This window comes from Heterodontus francisci, chromosome 4 (assembly GCF_036365525.1).
Source record: "Heterodontus francisci isolate sHetFra1 chromosome 4, sHetFra1.hap1, whole genome shotgun sequence".
Classification (NCBI taxonomy): Eukaryota; Metazoa; Chordata; class Chondrichthyes; order Heterodontiformes; family Heterodontidae; genus Heterodontus; species Heterodontus francisci.
In genome coordinates this window covers 133,106,452-133,120,561 of record NC_090374.1, presented here as the reverse complement: position 1 = coordinate 133,120,561, position 14,110 = coordinate 133,106,452, and the positions used below count along the sequence as shown (strand labels likewise).

Sequence of the window (14,110 nt, the reverse complement as noted above, 5' to 3'; positions counted from 1 at the left end):
GCAAAGCGGTCACCCAATCTGCGTTTGGTCTCCCTGTAAAGGTGGGAGAAGTGTGGAAAACTATACACAGGTGTGGTCTCACCAATGCCATATATAATTGCAGTAAGACTTCTTTATTCTTATACCCCAATCCCTTTGTAATAAAGGCTAACATACCATTTACTTTCCTAATTGCTTGCCGTACCTGCATGTGAACCTTCTGTGAATTGTGTGCAAGAGCGCCCAGGTCCCTCTGAATACCAACAGTTACCAGTCTCTCACCATTTAAAAAAAATTGTACTTTTCTACTTTTCCTACCAAAGTGGATTACTTCAGTCTACATATTATATTCCAACTTAACCTGCTTATATCCCTTTACAGCTTCTTTGCATCTTCCTTACAATTTATTTTTCCACCTAACTTTGTATCATCAGAAAACTTGGATAAATAACACGCTTAATGAGTGAATGTTTATTACTCACACCTCTAATAAAATTCAACTCCTCAGACAGCCATTAAATTATTAGCAAAAATAGATGCAATACACAATTGGTGACTAAATAAAATAACATAATACCAGAGTGGAGGTAAGCATGCCTCCGTGGAATTGAGCAATGAGGACTGAATCCTTAATGGTTATGCTCTGCCCCAAGTTAACTGACATTCCATTAAGTTTAGTCGCTAAATGGCTATGATTCACAGCAAGTAGGCATAATCGTGAAATTAAGACTGGAATTTTATGCCACCCCAAAGAGCGGGATGGTGGCAGCGGGTTGGGGGGGGGGGGCGGCGGTGTAAAATGGGCCCCTCCCGACCCACGCCTGCCTCCACCGCCATTTTACACAGGGCGGCGGTGGCAAAAAATGGCTCGCCCACCCCAGACTAATCAAGGCCCTTAACGGCCACTTAAGGGCCACCGCCTGCCACCACGGGGATTTTACCCTTGGCTGGCAGGCAGCCCAGGCTCGAGAAAAGCTGCCTGTTAAAAGTAGGCAGCTTTCTGACAGCCTGCGGGAAGGTGGGGGGTTTCTCCTGATCAGGCACCCGATGCCCGACGGAGGGCTGCCCCCGATGCCCCAACCACTCCCAACACCCAACACACACCCTGTCCCCCCAATCGACCACCCTTGCCATGCCGGGGCCCGACCGATTGCCCCCAGCGAGGCCCCAAAAACTTATCGGTTATCCGGGGCTCCCCGACATCTTCCGTCTTCAGCTGGGTTGCAGTCCCTGCAGTGGCCACTGCACCCGGAGGCGCTGCTGGGACAGAGAGCTGCCGGCCCGCTGATTGGCCGGTAGCTCCATTAGGCGGGACTTCCAGCTTCAATGAGGTGAAAGTCCTGCTTTGGAACAATTAAGGGCTTGGGAACCGCAAAATACAGTCTGGATCTCCAGGCCAGGTGGAGGTGAGATTGCCACCGACTTTTCGGTTGGTGGATGGCTCCCGTCTGCCGAGGGTAAAATTCCGGCCTAAAGCTAGGTCATTTAGGTGTGAAATCAAGAAGCATTTTTTCACACAAAGAGTGGTGGAAATATGAAAATTTCCCTAATTGCTATGGATGAATGGTGAATGGAAATTTTCAAGATTGAGATCAATATATTTTTGTTTGGTAACCGGAAGGTAGTTTGGGCTTTTGTTAATTTATTTCCATTTTATTTCATGGAGCAATGGTGCTGAAGATGCTGTTGAGGGATGGATAGAAAAGATCTGGCGTGTCCTTGGACTTGAGGACATTTTTCCAGTCTGATTCAGGTTAAACTTTAAGTCTAAGTTGACCCCTTTATCTTTGCATTAACTAATGTGTTTATAACTTATCAAACATGATTACTGACAGGTATAACACAGCAAATATTGCCAAGGAATACATTGGGTACATTTGTGAGACTGCACTGGTGGTGAAGAATCTTGCCCACTGCCACAGCTTAACAAAATATTGCGGGGAGTGTGGCCTTGATTTTTCAAAATGCACTGTTCCTACCATCATTGTGAACTCATAAAATTGCACCCATTAACTATATTTCAGATTTAAAATCATTAGTTTAAAATCTTCAATAGAAAGAATAAAGAATTTTCAATAAGATTTAGATCTTCTAGTAATAGGTCAGCACTACCTGAACATCCAGTTGTTCCTTTCTTCACAGAATATCCCAGCTGGCAATGGCAGATGAAGGAACCTTTGGTATTTTCACAGTCACCATAGAGACAGATGTTAGGATTCAAGTCACATTCATTCACATCTGCAATGAGACAACATTTTGTCACTTTCAGCAACATTTACATTTGTAAAGCCCATTTCTGTTGCAAAATAACTTCTAGATTTGTATAAAAGCAGAATACTGCGGATGCTGGAAATCTGAAATAAAAACAAGAAATGCTGGAACCACTCAGCAGGTCTGGCAGCATCTGTGGAAAGAGAAGCAGAGTTAACGTTTCGGGTCAGTGACCCTTCTTCGGAAGAAGGATCCGAAGAAGGGTCACTGACCCGAAACGTTAACTCTGCTTCTCTTTCCACAGATGTTGCCAGACCTGCTGAGTGGTTCCAGCATTTCTTGTTTTTATTCTAGATTTGTATAGTTCTGCTAAAATGTTAAAATTCACTTACATTGTGTTAAATGCACACAAAAATTACCAATTATGGAAAAAAACAGGAAATTATTAACCATCACAGTAACCAACTATTGCTGTTTCATAATCATCTTGGCATTTACCAATGCAGGTCCTCATGTCCATAGAAGCCATGAATCCATCAAAGCACAGGCAGCGGTACTCCCCAGGGATATTAGTGCACTGTCCACCATCACAGATATCAGGATTATCCTCACATTCATCAATGTCTGTTGAAACAAGACAAAAACAAGTCAAGTGAAAATAACAAATTTGAATAACCCTCTTAATCGTTAAATAGGCAGAATCTCAATAAACTCTACTGCATGGTAAATATTATCTGATTATTAATAATGACAAAAATGATGCTATTATCAGAAATTTCTCAGGATCTATATTGTGTACACTGGTGACTGATGAGACAGTGTAGGACCCTTGATTATTATGACTATTAATCAGGGACACCTTACAGAATAACAGAAGGTACTACTGGCAGAAATATTGAAAATGGGCTGATCTCAATGAACTATTTAAATCATTGTAACATGTCGTGTTGTCTTACACTATAAAAAACTCTTCTCTCAGCCTACCTGTGCAGGTTCTCTTATCCGGCATAAGAGCATAACCTTCAATGCAACTGCATTCATAGCTGCCTTCCGAATTTGTACAGTGTGTGTCACAGCCTCCATTCATGATGGTACATTCATCAATATCTGAAATACGAAGTAGGTGGTGCAAAAGGCCCCAGTTAAACTTTAGATTTCTGATGATGATTTGCATAAAAGTGGACATTCTGAATGCAGCTTAAATGCCTCTTTCATTTTATTGAGTAACTTACAAAACAGGTCAAGTTCCAGAGTGCTGTACAACATCAATATTTAAAAGAACAGTTGGTTGAATTTCTTGGGGGCTTTTCCTGGTCTTCTGCCGTAACTCTTGCAAGAACTAAAAGTTACGGTGATGGAATGGGAGAAGCCCCAAGGAAATTCACTGCCTAAAAGAGATGAGGTTGGTTAGTACCAAGTTTGTGCTTTAAAAGACTGTAAATTAATGGATTGGGAAGGAGACTGGGAGAGTGGGTGGTGGGGGTGGGGGGGGGGGGGGGGGTGCTGCCGGGGTGTGGGGGGGGGGGGATCTGTTCTTGGGAAAGTTTGCGTTAGAGTAGGAGGTGATGTGATTCAGCATAGTGAAAGGAAGAGGAAAAGGATGAATACAAGGGTGGAGAACAGGGTAAGTAAAGGTAGGGAAACATGGTCAGTCAGTTTCTCAGCAAAGGGTTTTTAAAGGCAGAATATATTAGGAGTGTCTTTCTTGATCACAGGAATTAATAAAGGCAAGTCATTCTGCAGATGCCAATAGAGAATCACGCAGAAAATCAGGTGAGATACTGAATCGTCAACTATTTAATATACACTTTCAATGGACAGCTCATGATTGGCAGATAAATATTCTATTTAATGGGGATGGGGGCAGAATTGTTCTCTTTCAGGCTGAGTTTTAACCGAGTGGGCCTTCCACCCACCCCTCTATATCCAACCCAGCCACACCCTGGATTCATTAAGCATGCATAGTGGGGTGCCAGCAGATTCCCCTCATCAAGAAGGAACCTGCCAGTGCAAAGGAGAATAATTCTGGTGATGGTACAGCAGAGCCACACTGCAGCATCAGAAGATCCATTGAGCGAACTTAATGGGGTAGAAGCACCCAGGAGATCAGAAATTATGCCCCATGGTCTTGCCTGAGACTTGGGCCTTCAACAGCTAAATGTTGGGGGGCAGAAAGTAGAGAAAGGAGGCTGCAACACGACCCTCTCCCTCCATGGGGATACTTTAGGGCCATTATTGCCACTTCTCGAGCCTACTATAACTTCCTTTATGATGGTCTCAGGATGCAGCGATAACATTAGTGGGACCCCATCTTGGGAAGGAGCAGGCAGTAGTTGGCTTGGTGGGGTGGGGTGGGGGGAGGGAGATCCCAGACTGGCTGCATTCAGGATAACCAGGCCTATAAGTGGCCTCACCAACTGTTCTTAGAGGGATTGCTGCAGGCCTCCACAATAAGGGTATTTAAAAAAAAACATACCTGTGTGTGGTTCTGGGATGTTCACGAGTGTGCCTGCCAGCTCCATATTAAAACCAAGAGCTGCTGCCAACCACCACTCATCCCATGTCTTATGACAACCTCCCCCCCCCCACACCCCGTCACATAGTCACTGCCTCTCTCCCTCTCTTGGCCGCAGCCTCCCACCTTTACTCGGTGATACGTCCTACCCAATCCTAGGCGCTGCGCCTCACCCTCTCTCAGGTGCTGCCTTCCACCTCCCTTCCAATTGACCCTCCTCCCCTTCTGATCATTTCCGTTCTTCATGATCTGAGTAGTGGCCCAAAAATCAAGTCGTCTTCACTGGTGAGCTGACTGGGGATACCTGACAGGCATCTACAGCTCACCAATCTGATATAAAGGAGACCTGAAGCCCAATACCCATTCCAGTACAGAGATTATTCTCTGTGCCTTGTCCAAACTACAAGCCCTGTGCAAATCAATTTCTAGGCTGAGGACTCTTGCTGGAAAAGAGATAATAGCCTAACTTGGCAGAAACACCTTCGAGAACAACAAATGGGGATGGGAAGGTGAGTTTGTAATAACCAACTCACAACCTCAGAAGCCATTCTTCTCAGGACTGGTGAACAAAAAAAGCAGCTTGAACATTTCAGCAAAGCTGTAACACGTAACTATAATTAATTGTGCAGTTTCAAAGTGATAGGATATGACAATAAAAAGCTAGATGTCCGCACAGAGTGCTAAAGTAATGCTATACCTGAACTATATATAAAATAGACCTCAATGAATCTTACCAACACAGCCTTGCCTGTCAGGAGTAGCCTGGTATCCAGGGTTGCAAACACATTGATAAGTTCCAATCATATTTACGCACTTGCCATTTCTGCAGAGGTTGTCACTGAGGGAGCACTCATTGATATCTGAAGAACAGACAGAAAGTAGAAAACTTCACATATTGTAGAAAACAGTTGAAAGGTCAATGGCAGAAAAATAAAAGACTGAAAATAAATAGCTGGTCATGAGTAGTCAGATCCTCTCATATGAGTAACCTGGTTTCTCTTACCAACACAGGCACTGCCATCTGGAGTAAGCTCATGTCCTGGAGGGCATATACACCTGTAGCTGCCTTCTGTGTTTATACAAGTGCCACCTCGGCACAGAAGAGGATTCCTCTCACATTCATCAATATCTGCATGGCGGAAGCAAAGATAACATTAGGATATTTGCCTGCAATGACAAAGCAGTTGATCAACAATGGAGCATCTTAAGAATAAGGCAGGTTCTTGATATTACCACAATTTGCTAACATGATTATTAAAATCCCTACCCTATAACATGTGTGTACTGGTCTGAAAACCAATAATCAGTGGCTCTTTCACATCTGTGTGTAACCACTAATAATGAAATGCTACACCGGGTGCCCTTCTTTGGATATTATACAACACATTATTGAGGAGTTTATTTATTTATTTAATTCCTCTTCCTATTTTAAAATATGTTTTTATTTTCTCCCCCTCTTCCTAAGTTCCCTCTCAATCCTCTTTTTCCTTTTTAGTGATCCAGCTGTCTGCCACATGTGAAAACTTATTACCGTGGTTAAAATGTCCAAACCAAACTACAAAGAAATCCATTTTAGAGTTTCTGTATGCCTGTTACGGAGTGTATACTCTCTCCCCAGAAACACACACCACTGGGATGAGAGGGGTGACCCAGTTTTAATCCTCTGGCTACAATATGATTTCTTCTTTGACTGGCCTCACAATCTGCTTGATATCTCTACATATTGGCTTGGGTCAGATTGTGAATTGATCATATGAGGAACTGAGGGTGTGAAGTGTATTCTTTTATTTTTTGGAACAGAGTTTTTGAACTTCTGTGCCTCCATCACATAAGAGATTTTAATTCAACGGATTTTTATGGACCATCTTTTTATATATACTGTTCTCTATCTCTGACATATGTGGACAAAGTCTACATTCTAGAGATAAAAGTACCAAATGAAGTCCATTAAAAAACAGACATAATGCATTCCAAAGGGTTATCCAAGATTATTATACAGTACACTGCACAGGAAACAAATGCAGCTAAATGCAAACCTTTTTAAAAAACAATCTATCAGAAAAATTATGCTACAACTACTGCTTAGACCAGTGCCAGAATTAATGCTGTATGCGTTCATAAATTTTCTCAATGTTGATTACCTATATGGCTATAAAATGTTAACTTCATTCTCAAATACAGCAGTATTTTTCAATTCACATTGAACAAAGGACTACACACTAGGATTAAAGTCCTGCTATCACTGGGAAAAACCTTCACTCCTCCACGTCAATTTTTGAAAATGAATCACTTTTTCTATTTGTAGATCCCTCCATGTCAAGCATCATTCCCTGGTTGAGCCAAAAGAAGGCAGTTTTCACTCTGGCATCTGTCTATGTAAGTCTTCAGGTTGGTTTAAGGAGGTACATGAAATGACTGGGGTGATTTGCCTGCTGATTTTTCCTCCCTATCTGTGAGGAAATAACTAGTATTAATTTCACCCCTCTCCTGATTAAATAGTACTCTCCCTGTTTTTTTGGGAAATTTCTAGAAACAATAATTCAGGACCAAATTAATAATCACATGGACAAATGCGGGTTAATTAAGGGAAGCCAGCACAGATTCGTTAAGAGAACATCATGTTTGACTAACTTGCTGGAGTTTTTTGAAGAGGTAATGGAGAGGGTTGATGAGGGCAATGCTGTTGATGTGGTGTACGTGGACCTCCAAAAGGCATTTGATACAATGCCGCACAACAGACTTGTGAGCAACATTTTAGCTCATAAAAGGGACGATAGAAACATGGATATGAAATTGGCTGAGTGACAGAAAACAGAGATTAGTGGTTAATGGATAATTTTCAGGCTGGAGGAAGGTTTGGAGTGGAGTTCCCCAGGGTCAGTGTTGGGATCCTTGCTCTCTCTCTCTAATATATATTAATGACCTAATGTACAGGGCACAGTTTCAAAATTTGCAAGATGATACGAAATTTGGAAGCATTATGAACTGTGAGGAGGATAGTGTAGTACTTCAAAAGGACATAGATAAGTGGTTGAATGGGTGGACAGGTGGCAGATGAAATTCAATACGGAGAAATGTGAAGTGATTCATTTTGGTAGGAAGAACATGGAGAGACAATATAACATAAAGGGTACAACTCTAAAGGAGGTGCAAGAGCAGAGGGACCTGGGGTATATGTGCATTAGTCACTGAAGGTGACAGGACAGATTGAGAGAGCAGTAAATAAAGCAAAATGTATCCTCGGCTTTATTAATAGGGGCATAGAGTACAAGAGCAAGGAAGTTATATTGAACTTGTATAAGACACTAGTTCAGCCTCGCTGGAATATTGCATCCAGTTCTAGGCGCCACACTTTAGGAAAGATGCGAAGGCATTGGAGAAAGTACAGAAAAGATTCACGAGAATGGTTCCAGGGCTGAGGAACTTCAATTATGAAGAAGGTGGGACTGTATTCTTTGGAGAAGAGATGGCTGAGAGGAGATTTGATAGAGGTATTCAAAATCATGAGAGTTCTGGACAGAGTGGATAGTGAAAAACTGTTTCCAGTCGTGAAAGGATTGTAACGAGAGGGCACAGATTTAAAGTATTTGGCAAAAGAAGCAAATGTGACATGAGGAAAAACTTCTTCATGCAGCGAGTAGTTGTGATCTGGAATGTACTGCCTGAGAGTGTGGTGGAGATAGGTTCAAGCGAGGCATTCAAAAGGGAATTAGACTGTTATCTGAAAATGAAGAATGTGCAGGGTTACGGGGAGATGGCATCATTCGGAGAGCCAATGCAGACAGAACGGGCCGAATGGCCTACTGCCGTGCTGTAACAATTTTGTGATTCTGTTTCCATTTGTTGGTTGGCTTTTCTTTTTCATAAAGCTGTGCAATCGAAAATAATATAAAAAGTTATGTTGTAATATTCAAATTACTTGATAGTATGACATTTGTCAAGTGATGAGAGAATATACTTACCCATGCAATTCTTCATCATCATAAATCCACTCTCAAAGCCTTCAAAGCACTCACACTCAAAGCTGCCAGGAGTATTGACACAAGTTCCATTTCCACAGAGGTCAAGAGAGATGCGGCATTCATCAATGTCTTATTAAAAGGGGAAAAACAGATTTAAATGGCGAAGCAGTCTGAAGAAATGACAAAGATTACTAAGCTTTTGCTTTCACTGTACGTTTTCCATTTTTTGGCTAAACATAGCTGTCCTCTATCTCCATGACCAACATCAAGAGGCAGAGCTGCCTACCAAAAATTTCAATTAATTTAAACCATTTGACCTGGCAATGATTAGAACTTAGAGGATCACAAAGAAGGTTCTAGTGTAAAGGGCTCTAGAAAGTACTCTGATCTGGAACCAACAATGCTCAAGATGACTAAGCTAGAAGATTTGAATAACAGGTAGGCAGGCAGGACTGTCACTCAAACCTATCAAGATGAATTCTGTAGTAACAACTTTCCCACTTCCTGCAATGTCACCTGGCTGCACTACAATCAGAGTACTGAATCTATATTATTTCTCAACATTTGTATTTTACAATTTTTCTCCAGGAAAGAGAAAAAACATAAGTAAAATTGAACACTAATCTGTTTTAAGAATGTCTTTGTTTTATCATAGGACATTCAACCTAGAATCGAAGAATTAAACAAAAAATCATCTAGAATTTCATATTAACATTTATCAACAACTAATATTGGATAACTAACAACGAAGTAAGGTAAAGTTTAATTTATATGGCATCAATACACAAAATCATTTTAAAATCCTAGCAATTAAATATTAATCAAATGTTCTGAATTTATAAGTAAAATAAGTCACTTAGAGATTATGTTCATAAATGTTGGAATTTTTAAATTGTTTTACATTTTTCAGAATTTAAAAACTGGGTGATGGCTTTTTATGTCGCTGATGCATTGCATCAGCTGCATGCGATGTGTTTTTCATTCTGTTTGTTTTAGTTTCTGCTGTTAACAAATTATTTCACACATTGGGCTGAATTTTACTGACCCCCCCCCCCCCGCACCCCGACATCGGGGGTCGTGGTGGGGTGGGGAGGCCTGGAAAATGCCTCCGGGAGAGGCCCGTCATGGGCCTCGACGCCGAGAAGGCCTGGCCCAATATTGCCAGCAGCAGCGAGGCCTACTGGCTGCCCCCCCACAGTTTGGCAATAGGCACGGCATTTAAATATGTTTATGAATGTAAATTGATGAATTAATGACTAACCTGCTCCTGCTGGCCATCCCACTGCCATATTGAAGTCATTTGCCAGTACTCCCACGCCTTCGGATCTCCGTTCGGCGATCCACGGCAGAACACTGGTTGGGAGGGGGAAGCAGGTAGGTTTTCAGGGTGGGGGAGTGGGATGGGGGGGGTGGGAAGAGGGGTTAAGCAATTTTGATTGGTCTAGGGGGTTTTGGGAAGTGGTAAAGTTCATAGTTTATGAACTTTTGGGGGGGAAGGTCGGGATCACAAGGTAAGTTTTTTTTGGCGGGGGCGAGGGCAAGCAATAAATCTTAAGGTCATTGAGTGGGGTGGAAGACGGTCACAATAACTTTATTTACTTTTTTACAATCATGTATCTTTAAAAATGTAAATTACTTTTAAGGGCTGGAAGCCCTTTTAAAAATGGCATTGGTGCCTGCGCAATGGTGCCAGACGCCATTGCCGGGGATGGACTGACTGCCCCCTCCCACGTCATCGGGGGGCGATCTGCAACAGCTATGTAAATGAGCCGCCGCGCTTAATATCATGGCGGCTCTGCAGAGTAAATGACGCGTGTGTGCACTGCCATCTTTGAAGCTGTCGGCGGCGAGCTTGTAAAACGCAGCTCATTATTTGTGATATTTGCCTACTGAAACCTCTTTTGTGTTTTTGGGCATGTTCACACTGTTTAAGCAGTTGACCCTATATATGCTGCTGGTGCTATGGGCTGGATTTTATTCTGGAGATGGGGGTCCTGGCGATAGGCCAGAAAGTGGGTGGCAACACCGCCTCGGCCATTTGTCAGCCCCATGGTTGCATTCAACAGCAGGCAGGCAATTAAATGTTCGCCATCGGGGCTACCATCCCCTTTAAGGACAGCCGTCTGCCTCCAAGAGCAGCCAGCCAATCAGAGGGCCAGCAACTCAGTTCCAACAGCTCCACCAGGAACGATGGACACCAATCATCAAATAGGCAGACCCCGGAGATTGTGAGGGGGCGGGGGGCAGTGGGGTGGTGGCGTGGGTGAGGTCCGGGGTGTTTCTGCTGTGGGGTAGCCGAGTAGGAGGGCTCCCCATCCCTCCTGTCCCGAGCCCGCTAGGAGGTCACCAGGTTTCACCTGGCAGTGGCTCTATGCAGCGCAGGGCTGCTCTGATGTTGACTAAATGTCAGTGGAGGTAGGAGGCGGCCCTTAGCTGTGCCAAGGGCCACTTAGGTAGCTCAGTTGGCCTCCCAGGGAACTTCCTGTCCCATGGACAAAATTGCACGGGGGCAGGAAGTCGTCAAGCACACTTGATGGGTAATAAATGCTGGCTTAACCAGCGATGCCCAAGAAAGAATAAAAAAACCCCTGCCCAAAGCCACCCTACGCTGTTTAGTCTGCCCCCCAACTTCCCAGTCCTTTGCCACAGGCCCCTTAAAACTTTGCCCTATATGTGCCGTTAGTGCTATTGGCATGGCTGGTTATATGTGGGCAGTTGATTTTTGTGCCGCTGGTCTTTGTCTGGGCTGGTGGTCCTGTATGCGCTGCTCTCACTGGGCAGAATCTTTCTGCATTTGTAAATATTCTTCCATTGGGGACAAATGTGGCTCCCCCATCCCCAATGTTCTGTGAGTTCCGCCCTTCTGTGTGATCTTCCCAGAGGTGGTCAATTAAGAGTCCGACTCTGGGACTCCCATTCAATTAAGGATGGCGGCGGGTTCCTGAGGCTGCAGGCGGAATCAGAAGGCCTGCAGCATGGAAGACTTGAAAATAGAGGCGCCCTCAGACGCATAAATAAAATATCAAACCCAACGAGGGCTGAGGCTGGTATGCCCTTTGGAGCAGAGGGGAAACTCCTCTGGAGGAATAGTTTGGGCCATGGGTGCAGCCTTTCCTGCCTATGGCCCCATCATTGGGGCATGGAGCCTCTGGCTCTGATGGCCCTCTGGCTTGTCGCCAGGAGGCCAACTTCATAAAGTTGCTGGGCTAGGCACTCAGCGGGCCGCTGCTCCCATGCCAGGAAGATCCTGGTGGAGTCCGCTCCATTCCCTTTATTAGCCCCAATTGGTAATTATTGGCTACCTTCCAGTGCCAGACGGGTAGCCACTGCTGTTGATGACCCGCCTCTGGCAAGGTCACCCTAGGTGGGAACACATCTGCCTGCCGAACCCACGCCCTCTTTCCAGTTTTGCTTCTGATCACGTCTTCAAGCCTGCCTGCATGGGACTGGTAAGATTCTGCCCACTGTGTTCTGTTTAAGCTGTCAGTTGTGCGTATCATGTTTATCCTGTTTGTACTGTTAATGCTGTTGGTACTGTTCATTTTGCTCCAGGTATCTTACCTGTGCAGTTTCTTTCCTCCATATCCAAGGCAAATCCACTGTTGCATCTACACTTAAAGCTGCCAATAGTGTTCCTGCACTTCCCATTGCTGCAGAGGTTGTGAAACACTTTACATTCATTGACATCTGTAAATGCAATAAACAACATGAACAGGAATCATGGAGTAGTAAACAGTATCACAAAATTTTCAATACGCTACTAAACCCATCGGCTGCCCTTTTAATTTTGCAAGAAAACATTTTGTCATACGGACAATTCGACACTTCAGGTATCTCATCAAATGACAATATTAGGGCATAAAGAAACTGAACATTAGGTTTGACCATTTATATTTATAAAAATACATTATAGTTGTTTTTTATTCCAATTTATCAATGTTTTTCCAATAACAAAATAATCATGTTTTCTTATGCAGAATTAATCTTTTTGTTCGTTGAGGAAAAGGTGGCTTTCATTTTACCTTTATAGAATGGTCTGCCTGTTAGAATGTCACCCCTGTTGGCAAACCCGGGGCCTCTTGGACAAAGCAATTCATACTCCTTAGTACCAGGCTTGGGGCACTCATCACAATCCAACCCCCAGGCAGATCCAATCGAACAGCAGCAGGCATCCATTCGGAATCTTCCAGGAAATGGCTCAGTGCATTCATCTTCGTCCCACTTGAGATAACACTGCTCAAGACGTATATCTATAAAGCATATTGCATCCTATCAGCGTTGCCTAAAATAGCAATCTCTGTAATATCAGAGTATTCTGGTATACTTGAACCAAAACTTTTATAGAACCTTACAGTAAATTCCTGCCATTAGAGATAATAAGAGCAGATTTGCTTTCAATTGTGCTTGGATGTCAAGGATCAGCCATTTGTGATTCATACAGGCCATATATCTAAAGGCACTTATTTTTGTTTGATGCTGCTCCCTAGATGCGTCAATATCCATAGATCACTTTTGGATTGTTTCCACTTGAATTTGGCATTGAGGGGCCCCACTCATAGTTCTGCATGGTAAATACACTTGCTTCTAGCAGGTGTACTTACTGTTAACCTTATAGCTGTGGTGAATTTCATATTTATTGCTCCCCAAAAATATCATGAAGGAAAGCAGGGGAAAGCCGGCTTCCAACTGTCAAAATTTGCCTTCACTGCCAGAAAGGACCATTAATAGACTGCTCACCACTTTTACTGCATTGGATTTCCATCTCTTTCCAAACAGCAACATCGATGTTTCTATCTTTCCACTTAGAAAAAAAAGTAAAATAAAATATGGCTAAGAATGAGAAAAAAAAACTGTTGCCATTGCCAGGGTCCTGTTTTCTGATGGACAGGAACCTGTTTAAGAATGATTAAGTTTAGCCTTTGAAAAAAATCTACCCATCCCAGTGCCACATAGATAATGGCTGCCTTTATCCAGGCCTGTGCTTTCCACGCTCGGAAGACAAAATTGGATTGTGGAGAAACAAAGGGTAGAATTTTGTTTTGTCCTTGGAGGCGGGCACGAAAACAAAATGACAGGGAGTGCCATTCCCAACGTTGCCCGGGCCCCCTGCAATGTTGTCCAGAGCAAACCCTACTTCCCCTACATAACTCTAGTGAAGTTACCTTCCCACTCGAGGCACCGAGGACTCTTGCCTCGGTATTCCAGCTTTTGAAAGACGCGAATCTGAAGGCACATGAGTGTTGCACGCCAAATACAAAATTGAGAATGCCTTGCTGAATTGCGGTGAATGACATTCAAATATATGTGAAACAGTATGTAAAACATTTAAATGATGATGCCGTTGCGTCAGGGCGGCAGTGCTGCCATGGTACTTCGCTGCCTCTGACAAAATTGGAGACAAGCGTTACGGCACCAGGTTCCGTGGTGGATGGCTCTGCAAAGA

General features: G+C 43.4%; 1 protein-coding gene across 1 annotated transcript in view; it reads right to left on the bottom strand.

Moving 5' to 3' along the window:
- The window catches only part of LOC137369253 (fibrillin-2-like), a 496,406-nt gene that overhangs the window by 178,881 nt on the left and 303,415 nt on the right, over positions 1-14,110 (bottom strand). The window contains exons 24-31 of the mRNA XM_068030179.1: positions 12,690-12,917; positions 12,229-12,354; positions 8,668-8,796; positions 5,709-5,834; positions 5,440-5,565; positions 3,175-3,297; positions 2,689-2,814; positions 2,092-2,217 (exon numbers count right to left, since the gene is read on the bottom strand). Of these exons, the coding sequence (XP_067886280.1) occupies positions 2,092-2,217; positions 2,689-2,814; positions 3,175-3,297; positions 5,440-5,565; positions 5,709-5,834; positions 8,668-8,796; positions 12,229-12,354; positions 12,690-12,917 (1,110 nt within the window). The remainder of the gene's footprint in view (positions 1-2,091; positions 2,218-2,688; positions 2,815-3,174; positions 3,298-5,439; positions 5,566-5,708; positions 5,835-8,667; positions 8,797-12,228; positions 12,355-12,689; positions 12,918-14,110) is intronic.